Raw genomic sequence first — 13,478 nt, 5'->3', positions numbered from 1 at the left:
CCAGTTCACTGTACTTTTTATGATGACAGATCGGATAGGTTCTGCTATTAGCTCCATTTCACAGATGACGAAACTGAGAGGCTCAGAAGTAGTGTTAACAAAGCCAGTATGTGAACCCAGGCAGTCTAGCTCCAGAGTATAAATTGGTAGCCACTATTATGCTGCTTTTTTGTAAGAGCACACTTATAGTTAGAACTTTAGAAAGAATCTTTATGTCCAAGTTGATTATATTAGATCCCTCTCTTTTTAACATATTACAATGGTTTAAAATATAAACATGTTATTCTTTAATGTCAGATACAAAATAATCTACATTTAGATATCTTACCAGTTTTTGGCATCATCACAGAAAAGAAGATTGGTAAAAAATGACACAGGTTTAGATGAGCTGAAAGTCAGGCAGCAAGTCATCTTATTATTAATTCCATTTTGAGAGCCTCGGATGATGCTGCCTTTTGGAAATTTCACAGTAAGAGGGTGAATTTCTTGGCCATCAAGAAGCCTTGCTGTGGGAATCTGGACATGTAGAGTTGACATTCTGTTTAAAATTTTTAAAGAAATGTTTCATTAGCTCAAAATACCTGCAAGCAATTGGCTCTAAATGTATATTTCTTTTTTTTTTGTATCCTCTGGAAAATTACAAAAAAAAGTATTTGTAATCATGTGCCCAATTATTAAAGATATCTTTGTATCATCTCTTATTTTCTGGTCACAATATAAGATGGATGATATTTTAATTTAACTAAGAACCACTTGAGATGATCAAATGTTCTCTTCAAAATACCAATGACATTCTTCACAGAAATAGGAAAAAAATTCTAAAATTGATATGAAACCACACACAAAAAACAGAGTAGTCAAAGCAATGCTAAGTAAAATGCCCAAAACTGGACAGATTATATTTCCGGACTTGAAATTATGCTACATAGGTATAGTAACCAAAACAGCATGGTACTGACATAAAAACAGCCACTTGAAACAATGGAACAGAATAGAGAAACCAGAAACAAATGCACACAAATACCATGAGCTTATTTTTGACAAAGATGCCAAGAACATACACTGGGGAAAAAAACACTATTCAGAAAATGGTGGCAGAAAAACTGAGTATTTATAAGTGGAAGAATGAATCTAGATACCCGTCTTTCATCCTATACACAAAAATCAAATTAAAATGGATTGACATAAAATATAAGACCTCAAACTTTAAAACTACTACAAGAAAACCATGTGGAAATCTCCAGGACATAGGGCTGGGCAAAAATTTCGTGAAAAACACCCTAGAAGCACAGGAAACCAAAGCAACAATGGACAAATGGGATCACAGCCAGTTAAACAACCTCTGTACAGCAAGAGGTACAGTCAACGAAGTGAAAATACAATGCACAGAATGGGAGAAAATATTTGAATACTACATCTGACAAGGGATTAGTGACCAGAAGATATAAGGAGCTCAAACAACCCTATAGGAAAAAAAAAAAAAAAAAAAAAAAAAAAAAAAAAGCTATAGTCCAATTTAATAATGGGCAAAAAAATTGTATAGACATTTCTCAAAAGAAGACATAAAAATGGTGGGCCAGGCATGGTGGCTCATGCCTGTAATCCTAGCACTTTGGGAGGCCGAGCAGGGCAGATCACCTGAGGTGAGGAGTTTGAGATCAGGCTGGCCAACATGGTGAAAACCCGTCTCTACTAAAAATACAAAAATTAGCCTGGCATGGTGGTGGGTGCCTGTAATCCCAGCTATTCGGGAGGCTAAGGCAGAAGAATCGCTTGAACCGGGAGGTGGAGGTTGCAGTGAGCCAAGTTCCCACCACTGCACTCCAGCCTGGGTGACAGAGCAAGATTCTGTCTCAAAAAAAAAAAAAAAAAAAAAAGAAAGAAGAAGAAGAAGACATACATATGGCAAACAGGGATATGAAAAGGTGTTCCACATAATTGATCATTAGAGAAATGCAAATCAAAACTACAATGAAATATCATCTCACCCCAGTTAAAATGGCTTTTATCCAACAATAGGCAATAACAAACGCTGGCAAGGATGTGGAGAAAAGGGAACTGTCATACACTGTTGACAGGAATGTAAATTGGTACAACTACTATGGAGAACAGTTTGGAAGTTCCTTATAAAATAAAAATTGAGCTACCATATGATCCATCAATTGCACTACTGGGTATATATGCCCTCAAAAGAAAATCAGTACATTGAAGAGATATCTGCACTCCTCTGGTCATTGCAGCACTGTTTGCCATAGCTAAGATTTGGAAGCAACTGGAATGTCCATCAACAGAGGAATGAATAATGAAAATTTACATATACAAAATGGAATGCTATTCAGCCATAAAAAAGAATGAGATTCAGTCATTTGCAACAACATTGATGGAACTCGAGATGATTATGTTAAGCATAATAAGCCAAGCACAAAAAGACAAATATATGTTCTCATTTATATACGGAATCTAAAATATCAATACAATTGAACTCATGGACATAGAGAGTAGAAGGATGGTTACAAGAGTCTGGGAGGGGCAGTGGGGGTCTGTGGAGGAGGTGGCGATAGTTAATGTGTACAAAAATATAGAAAGACCTACTACTTGATAGTACAGCAGAGTGACTATAGTCAATAATAGGTTAATTGTACATTTAAAAATAAAGAGTGTGATTGGATTATAACACAAAGGATAAATGCTTGATGAGATGGATACTGCATTCTCTATGATATGCTTATTTCACCTTGCATGCCTGTATCAAAATTTCTCATGTATCCCATACATATATACACCTACTATATAGCTACAAAAATTAAAAAAGAAATCCCTCACTATCCACAAAAATTTTAAATGTTTTTAAGACTTATTTTCTACATTTGACCTTTCATGTTTAGGCTTTTAATACATTTGTAATGAATTTTTGTGAATTGTGTGAAGCAGAGATACAATACAGTTTAGAATATTTCATACAGATATTCACTCACTCCATCATTTGCTGAATAATAACTTCCTATCTCCAAAGAACTGCAATAACATCTTCATCATAAATCCAATAACTATTCATCTATGGACCTTTTTCAAGGTGATTTTATTCCTGGGTCATTTTATCTACTCCTGTACCACTATCATATTGGTTTTATCTTGATGTTCCCTATGGCAAGCATGTCCCATCTTATTCTTCTTCCTCTTGGAGAGCTTAGCTATTGTTTTCTTTTTCTTTTTCTTTTCTTTTTTTTTTTTTTAGACAAAGTCTCCCTCTTGTCAGGCTAGAGTGCAGTGGTGCCATCTCAGCTCACTGCAACCTCCACCTCACTGGTTCGAACAATTCTCCTGCCTCAGCCTCTCAAGTAGCTGCATCTAAAGGAACGTGCCACCATGCCCAGCTAATTTTTGTATTTTCAGTAGAGACAAGGTTTCACCATGTTGGCCAGGATGATCGTGATCTCTTGACTTTATGATCTGCCTGCCTCAGCCTCCCAAAGTGCTGGGATTATAGGCGTTTGCCACCACACCCGGCTAGCTATTCTTGATCCTTACCCTCCCAGGTAAAGTTAAAATTTTCAATCTCTATGAAAACTTAAGTTGAATTTTTATTAAAGTCACATGAGATATGTGAATTTATTTGTGGAAAACTTTTTTTTTTACAGCATTCAACATTCCAATCCATGAATATGGGTGTATTAATTTATGAGTTCTTTAACTTAAGTTTTATAATTTTCTTTATACAGTTCCACACAGTTCATTCATATCTTTTGTTCAGTTTTATCTATTATCTTTTAAATTTTGATGTTATTATAAATAGTAATTTAAAGTTCTGTGCTGTCTGTATGATGAAATTATATTGAATTTTAAATATTAAAATTATGTTTGCCTATTTTGATAAGTGATCTTCCCAGTTTTAAAAAAATTCCTGTAGATTCTTTGAATTTCCTGCATGAAAAAATAATGTAATATACAGACAATGACACTTCTGGGTTTTATTTCTTGACCCTTATACACTTTGTTTTTCTTATCCCCCTGCCATGTGTTAGGTTCTCTATTAAAATGTTTGAGGGAAGCAGTGATAACAAGCACTGCTGATTTTTCTTTTGTTAAAAGCTAATTCATGTATATTCCACTATCAATAATTATATTTGCTCTAGGCTTATATGACAGGACCTTAAACAATTAAAGAACATCTATTTTATTACTGTTTGCTGAGAGTTTTTCCATGAATGATATACAAATTTTATCAAATGCCTTTATTCTCAACCTATGAAAATTATCGTATCATTATTCTCTTTAATTTGTGAATGTGGTAGTTAATATAAAATGACATTTTAGATCTTTCAATGATAGACAAGCCTTGAAATACTGGAATACAAACAATTTGCTCATGATCTATCTTATATTCACGTGGTTTGGTTCTTTATGGACAATTATATGTTTGTTCATAACACAGCTTAGGCAATAATTCACCTTTCTTATACTGTCATTTCCTGATTTCATAATAGAAATTTCTGAGATCAAAAAACAAATTAGGGCACATAATCTATTATTCTATAGTTTGATATATCTGTTTGCTGAAAGTTCAGTAAAACTGGACTGTAAAATCATCAGAGGATGTTTTCTTAAGAAATTTCAAGTATTGACTCAAAGGTTTTCTATTTACTCCCAGTATATTTTTAGTAAATTATACATTTCTACAACTTTCACATTTAAGTTTTCACATGTATTGGAATAGATCTCCTTGTAGTATTTTGATTATCTCATTTTTCCTTTGGATTTATGGTTATGCTTTCTTATTTCTAACATTATTTAACTGCCTCTTCTCTGTTTTATTCCTTGTTAAATTCACTGTATTAGTATCCATTGTATGAGTCTTTCAAAGAAGAAACTTTTGGTTCCAATGAGTTTCTGTTTTGCATATTTTTTTATATTCCTTTAATTTCCACTATGTAGAAATTAAATTCTACCTTCTACACTCCATGAGTTTAGTCTAAGATTCTATTTTTTTAATTTTACTTATTAAGTTCAATGTTTAAAATTTCCATTTTTTTCTTTCCTAATATCAGTATTTTACATGGCATGTTTCCATGTATGGATAATCTTACTGTACTTTATTAAGGTATTTTTCTTCAATCACTGAAATTTTGATGTTTATTTAATAAAACAGATAAAGTAAACAATGATGCAGGTCTAATTGTTTTTTTAAAGAAAGCAGTAGAAGTCCTAGTAGCTGTTTTAAGTTTAATTTTCAGCTCTAATGTCTAGATGGTGTGTACAGTACTTGATTGTATTATACACTCATGACTCTCCGTAAATGGTTTCAAGATTTGGAATCTAGTATTTTAATTATTATTTATTTGTGAAATTCAGTATGATTTCTTCTTTCACTCTCTGTAGAATTTTTTTAACATTTTCTAACTCATGGTTGATCTTGTTATCTTTTCTGACTTTTAGTTCATTGTATTTATTTTTGGAGAATGTAGTCTATATTATGTCAACTCTTTAAAAAATTTTGAGACTTGACTTATAACTATAGAATCATACATTGTCAATTTTTATAAACGTCTCATAATTGATTAAAAATGTGTATTCTCTAATTGTAAGGTGCAATTTATACATGTTAAATGAATGAAGCTTGTTACAAATATTATTCAATTATCTTGTCTCTGGATTCATCAACACTTCTGATACATGTTTTAATATCCTAGAGTTATGAAGAACTAGTCAAATTTTACCAATTTAAATTTGGAAGTTACATATTTTAAAACAAGTTTATGCATAGAATTTTAGAAATCTGTTGGCTTCCAGGTGAATTTAATCTTTTAAAATTATTTGATTACTTTTACATCTTAAAAACACACCTCACCTATTAGAGGTTATTGCATTTGAAATTAATACTGCTACCCAGCTTTATTTTGGTTATGCTGTTACGTCTCTTCCTAACGTTTCACTTTGGTGCTTCTCAACTAAGAGTGATTTTGTTACCCAGGAGCCATGTAGGAATGTGTGGAGATATATATTATTTTGTCACATCAAGGGGAGGATTGCTATTGAGTAGAGGCTGTGGACGCAGCTGAACATTCCACAACAAACAACATAGCCTCTCACGATACACACACATATATATGTATATATACAAATACATGTGTATATATGTATATAATATATATATACTTATATACATACATTTATAAATACATATAAATGTATGTGTGTGTGTATATATACATATATATGTATATATATGTATATATACATATATATGTATAGGGACCTTTCAGGTATAATTAAGGTCTCTGATTAATTGACTTTGAATAAAACAAGAGAGAGATTACCATGGATGGGTCTGACACAATTACTTGAGATCATAAAAAAGGGTTTGAAAGTCTGAAGCAGCGAAGTCTGATAGATGGTATACTTTTGGCCTTGAATTAGTTGTATACTATGTTGTGAGGATGTGACCACATGGCTAGGACTTGAGAGTGGACTGAGTGTGTCCCTAGTCAATAAATGATGCTTTAGTTCTATAAGGACCATGAAATTAATTCTGTCAACAACTTGAGAGGTTGGAGGAAGATTGAGCCTCAAGAGAAAGTGCCACTCCAGACAACACCTTGACTTCTGCTTACTGAGACACTCAGCAGAGGATACAGCTAAGCCAGCTGGACTACTAAGTCAGAGAAACTGCTTAGTAGTTTAGTAGTTTTAATAAACAAATTCATGTTGTTTGAGACATCAAATGCATGATTTAAGGCATTACATTTGTGATAATTTTTCACATAGCAATAGAAAACTAATATAGAGATTTTTTTTTTTTTGGAGACGGAGTCTTGTTCTGTCTCCAGGCTGGAGTGCAGTGGCACGATCTCAGCTCACTGCAACCTCCGTCTCCTGGGTCCAAGCAATTCCCCTGCCTCGGCCTCCCAAGTAGCTAGAACTACAGGCACACGCCACCACATGCAACTAATTTTTTGTATTTTAGTAGAGACAGGGTTTCACCGTGGTCAGATGGTCTCGATCTCCTGACCTCATGATCTGCCCACCTCGACCTACCAAAATGCTGAGATTACAGATGTGAGCCAGCGTGCCTGACCTATATTGAATTTTCAAGCTTGCTTATTACACAACGAGGAGAGACACAGCAAAGAAAAATATATACATAAACATATATATATATATACATACATATACAAGAAAATCAATGACTGTGAGATAATTAGAGGGTTTTTTGGGTTTTTTTTTGTTGTTAAATATTTTAATAGTTCTTTCCAACTATAGAAATAGGTCAGACATTATTTATAACTCTTATATAACAGACACACAAACAAAAAAAGCATATAAAGAAGACGTGGTAAATTCACATTAAGTATTTACCTGAAATAGTTTTGTGGTAAAATTTTGACATCCATCACAGCTGTTATATTCAAAGGAACAGGAGTGAAAAATATAAACGGAGGGTCAAACAATAACTTTGGTGATTTTACTTCTCCAGTAAGAGATAATATTCTATAGCAAACTGGAATACCATTTAAAAGCATAGGAATATCTGCTGTGTATTTTCCAGGACGTTCTAATGAAAAACAAATTTTAAGAGTATTTAAAATTAGTTAAAACACACAAAAACATTTACATAGCTGAAACATTACTAAATTTCAAAATGTACTATGATGTTACAAATATTTAATGGGGCAGAATAAATTACCCAGAAATTAGATTTAGCTTGCTGGAGAATGTAAGACATGTAATGAGGTGCTGTTGAAAGAAAAATATTTTAAAATACAGCTTGACTAGAAATGGAGAAATTAGCCAAGCATGGTGGTGCGCACCTCTAGTCCCAGCTACTTGGGAGGCTGAGGCAAAAGAATCGTTTAAACCCAGAAAGGAGTGAGCTGAGATTGTAACACTGCACTCTAACCTGGGTGACAGGGGAAGACTCTGTCTCCAGAAACAACAACAAAACATTAAGGTTGGGAGCCTAATAAAGGAAACCATAGATTTACTGCTATGGCCCACTCCCATATTGAAGAAAAAGTCAAATGAAAATGTTTATTATTTCCTTCTAGATTGACCAGTCCAGTCCATTTTATCTGAGTACAAATGTTGACAGGGACATAAAGGAGAAGTTCTGAACAGAAATACGGATGGTAGGTTTAACTGGAATAGCCTTTGTGCTATTTCTTTCAAACCAGAATATGGTAGAAACAGAGAAGAAACTAGAGAGATACATAATGAAACTTAATTATTTTTACAAAACAAATCTCAGAAAGCAAAGTTAATAATTTATATCATATTTTCAAAAATGTAAAGAGAGGTAATAAAAAGTTTGCACATTTTGAAACCTACTAATCATAATATGCTATGAGATGTTTCTCACACACAAAACTAAAATGATTATACAATGCCATGCTAATACATATAGTAGAATATCAAGTTATTGCAGCACAGTGCTAATAGAATATTATTGAGAGAAAGAACACAGTGCTCAATGAACTCTCTAATAAGCTTAAAAGCTGTAATAGATTCTTACCCTGCCTGAATTTCTACTGATATCTGAGCCACTTGTGGGTATTTTATCTAGATTACCACATGTGTAAAACAGTATCCTCAGAATTTGGATATTTTATAAGTCTAATAAAATGAAAAACAGATTACATTGTACTATAGTGACTGAATGTGATAAGCAGAATTTTGAGAATGTTCCTCGAAAAATTAAAAATAGAACTATCATATGATCCAGTAATCTCAAAGGAAATGAAATCAGTATCTCAGATATCTGCACACCCATGTTTATTGCAGCATTATTCAAAATACCCAAATTATGGAAGTGTCCATTGATGGATGAGTGGATAAATTGTGATATGTGTATACACAATAGAATGCTATTCATTCATACAAAAGAAGAAAATCCTGCCCTTAGCAAAATAAAAAAAAAAAAAAGGTTGAACCTAGAGGACATTATCATAAGTAAAATAAGCCAGACACAGAAAGACAATTACTGTATAATCTCACCCATGAGGAATCTAAAAGTTCAAACTCATGGAAGCAGAGTGCAGGCTATTGTCTTCTAGGGGCTTGGGAGTGGGGGAAATGGGGAGATGTTGATCAAAGGGTACAAACTTTCAGTTATAAGATGAACAAGTTTCTGTGGATCTAATATACAACATGGGTGATGATGGATATGTTAAGTAATTTGATTGTGGCAGTCATTACACAATGTATACAAAAATCAAATCCTCACATTGTACACCTTGAATATATATCAACTTTGTCAAGTAATGTAACATCCAAAAATGAGATCAATAAAATTGCATTATTTATAATTATTCAAATTAAAAGGAAAAAAATAATCTAAATTTCTGACTACATAATAAAACAATCTCATATATGAAGGATAAATTGAAAGTATAACCACAAATATAGGAGAAAAGATCTTACTTGGACAGAAATTTATGGAAACATTGTACTTTTCCTGTGGTCGTAGAAGCCCCTTTAGTTCACTGAAGTTGAATGTGCCATCTTTAAAAAGGTTGCCAGTATTTCTAATATCCAAAGTCCATGTCACATGGCGTTCGGTAATATTATGTAAAACGAGATTCTGCTCACACACACACAAAAAGATTTTTTAAAATGTCAAAAATTATAGCAGGTAATATAAAATTTAATTGTATTACATCTCAATTTGATGAGCCTATATATAAATTCAAATGATTAGTCATAGATAAAATGCTTCAAAACGATATTAGAGAAACAAAGGGGTTTTTAATCTGATGAAAATGTTTTCTACGGCAATGAAGGGGTAGATATACTATTCCATGCATTTTTCAAAACCCAAAACGTCTGTATACTAAAAAGGGTGAACTTAAATGTATGTAAATCAAAAACAATCAGCCCAGCTGTAATACAGTGCATCACAGTCTGTAATCCATCCTGGAATATTGATGCACGGTATTACGAATGTCTGAAATAACCTTACTGAATGTAGTTGGGGTGGGGAGAAATTGACCTTAGTAATAACCTCACTGAATGTAGTTAGTGGTGGGGAAAAATTGACCTTAATAACTTTGAAAAACTGTGTTTTTAACTGAAAGCTACAAGACTAAAGACTATAAGAATTGTGTATGAATAATGTACTCTAGGTGATAAACGTGTCAGCAATTTTAAAAGGCTGCAGGTTAGAAATTCTGAAACTTCTTTACTTGAAATTAGGATTAAAAAATCAGTTAAAAAAAAAAGGTAAAAAATGAGAGGCAGATTTCTCATTGTCAGAGAAATTAGTCAAAATTGAGTAAGAAAGATGAGAATCGACACTGTGGTGCTAGATTAGAGATATCAATCTCAACTGGTGTTAGATGGATATATGGATAGATAGAGAGACACATATATAGATAATTATAGGTATACGTGGATATAGGGTTTAACCTATATACACTTATTTCCTATTTGTTGAAAGGGCCTAGAACCTGTGACACTGCAGGAGCAACTCATCTACACGATACTTAGACCTTGGTTTCTAAATTCTACAATAAAAAGTACTAGGGGATTTTGGAGAAATGTTGATTTTAGAGCTGGAGGAAGTGAAATAAAAGATGAGCCTGGAACATTTGACAGTGCCAGTAAATAAGAAAATACTTAAAAATCACAAGGATGGGAGCCTGTCAAAGGACCAATGTAAAAGAGCTTATAATGGCCAAAGCAGAAACACTTTTAGCAACAAAATAAATAATGTTAAATTATAACTGAAAGTATAAAAACAAATATATGTGTGTTTATACTGATATATTATGTAATAACATAAATACATAGAGGAAATAATCTTTTTTAAAGAAAATTTCCGAGTAATATATGTAAATATTCCCCTCCAGAAAGTAGAGCTTAACCTTCTACCACTTGATTGTAGGCTGAAATTGATCAAGCACTTCCAAAGAATAGAGCATGGAAAGTGAAAAATAGTAACTTCACAGTGGAGAAACGTAGCGGATATCACCAGTAATTAGTCATTTTCATATTATGTATTCTTTTATCACAAATTATTTCACCTCGGTAACATTCCTCTTCAAAACCCATGGAAAATAAAAACTCAGTCTGGTCAGGTGAAAAACACCAGACAATTTCAAATTAAAAGACATTTTCAAAAAATGCTAGACAAATACTCTTTAAAATCATCAAGGTCATAAAAAATAAACAAGATTGCAATCCTATCACAGGTTGGATGAGACTAAATGCAATGTACTGTCCTGGCTGGACCCTGGGACAGTAAATGGACATTAGTGAAAAACCATTGAATTCTGAATAGAGTCTATTGTTTAGTTAATAATGTACCAACATTAATTTCTCATGTTAAGAAAACAGCTCTATGGTTGTGTAAGGTAACATTAGGTAAAGTTGGGTGAAAGCTGTCAGAAATTCTCTGCACTATCTTTGAAACATTTTAGTAAATCTGAACATTATGGGCCTGACCTACATGCAGAATCATCTTTCTAATGTTAACTGCTATTAAAATAGAACTATCGATCAGGTTTGTTCATCAACTTTACTATTCAAGTATTTGAAGAGTACAGAATGAGCCATACAATTACCACCATAACAAAATATATGCTTCATTTTTTCTAAAGCATGATTGATTTAAAATATATACGATAAACAATGAGTCCACCTTATTCCCAAGCCTTAAAATACCTAAGCATCTATTCAGCTCTAATATTGGTATATCCTAATTATAAAAAGGTAATTTAGACATTGTAAAGAAAACAACATGTTTTAATACAGAAAGTGAGCACAAAATCATACCAGCCATTTTAAGCTAATTTTTGTCATTTTAAAATGAGGAAAAGTTATTACACTCCCAAAATACTATCTACCTTCCATAGCTTATAATTCTGAGAATGGAACTGATAGTTATCTATAGAGAAACGTTGGTTAATTTGTTTAGTATGTTTAGTGTTATTTTTTCCTTTATATTTTTGTGAAAATGATACATGTATGCAGCTTACACAAAAAGTTCAAAATGCTTGTTTTAAAGCAGTAGTTCCACTAAACTCCTCCTTATCAAAAGTTCTGCTTCCCAGAAGCAACCAATTTTAGCCAATTATGATTTGATTTTTTATGTAGAATAGCTTTAATCTAAATGTGATGCCAATATGGCTTATGTTAGTTTTTTATTGCTGCCATAACAGATTACCACAAACACAGGGACTTACGAAAACACAAATTTGTCATTATGCATCACAGTTCTGTATATTAAAGGTTCAGCACAAACATCGTTTGGCTAAGATCAATGTGTTAGCAGGAAGTGTGTTCCTTTCTGAAGGTTCTAGGAAAGAGCCCTTTCATTACCTTTTCTAGTTTCTAGAGGCCATGCGCATTCCTCACTCCGTGGCCTTCTTCTTCTATGCTAAACACTGTATTACTCTGACCCTTCTGTCATCATATCTCCCTCTGAGCACAGTTAGAAAAGGTTCTCTGCTTTTAACCACTCATGTTGTTAGACTGGGGCCACCTAGATAATTCAGGAAAATCTCCCCTTCTCTGAGTCCCTCAGCGTAATTACATCAGCAAAGCATCTTTTGTGATATAAAGTCATGTATTCACAAATTTTAGAGGTTAATACTTAAGTATCTTTGGGGCCATTATCTGCCTGCTGCATGGCTATTTTATGGTTTATCAGCTTTAGATATTGTCTTTTGACTGCCCACTAGGAAAGATGAAGATTCAGTTCATTGGTACTACCTAGACTCCTTGTTCCACTTCCCATTTTTGGATACTTATTCTTTTTTAATTCTTATATTAATCACTCATAAGTTTAAGTAAAATATATATACCTCTTGTTTTTTTCTCTCTCTTTCTACTTTAGACAATACCCTTTAATTAACCACTATGTAAAATAAGTTTTTTTTTTCCAACATCCTTAACCCTTCTGTCAACTTAACCTTCATAAACATATTGAGTCTTCTCTGTATCATGTATCTTATATATTATGACTGTAAATATTATTCATGAGAAGTTTAAGTAGAAAATCAGAGTCACATTTCTTTTTCTCCACGGGGCCAACATACCACTTTTCCCTCAAAAGAGAGAATGCTATTGGTGTCTAGATCTTCTTTGCTTACATGGATTGAATAAAATTTCAATGATATAAAATAATCTCACATTTATGAAGGGATAGTTTTTAACTGAAATCCATTAAATTCAGTTAATTGAAGTTGCCTTTCTAGCCCCACCTATAAGGTCTTTTGTATCTTTGAAGTTCTATTCAAAGTAGAAGTTTTCTTGACTTTTCTTACTCTAAACAGTAACATTTTAATTTCAGTAGATCCTTTATTGATCTCTAACTATAATTTTATATAGCACCCTGCTATTTTTTTATGAAAGCAATGCTAAATATTCTCTCCATATAAATTTTCTTGAATGCTATAAAGGTTCAAAATTGGTTACAGGTATAACAGTATATAAGAAAAAGGGGGCAGTGCAAATACGAAATTCTATAATGTGTCCTGAGCTTA

At 32.8% G+C, this 13,478-nt stretch overlaps 1 protein-coding gene across 1 annotated transcript in view; it reads right to left on the bottom strand.

Annotated features, from left to right (window-relative positions):
- The window catches only part of CFAP47 (cilia and flagella associated protein 47), a 440,981-nt gene that overhangs the window by 315,011 nt on the left and 112,492 nt on the right, over positions 1-13,478 (bottom strand). The window contains exons 24-26 of the mRNA XM_003924170.4: positions 9,415-9,574; positions 7,354-7,549; positions 329-538 (exon numbers count right to left, since the gene is read on the bottom strand). Coding sequence (XP_003924219.4) covers positions 329-538; positions 7,354-7,549; positions 9,415-9,574 — 566 coding nt within the window. The remainder of the gene's footprint in view (positions 1-328; positions 539-7,353; positions 7,550-9,414; positions 9,575-13,478) is intronic.

Source organism: Saimiri boliviensis, chromosome X (assembly GCF_048565385.1).
Source record: "Saimiri boliviensis isolate mSaiBol1 chromosome X, mSaiBol1.pri, whole genome shotgun sequence".
Classification (NCBI taxonomy): Eukaryota; Metazoa; Chordata; class Mammalia; order Primates; family Cebidae; genus Saimiri; species Saimiri boliviensis.
The sequence above is the reverse complement of the archived record's forward strand: the minus strand, read 5'-3'. Positions and strand labels throughout refer to the sequence as shown.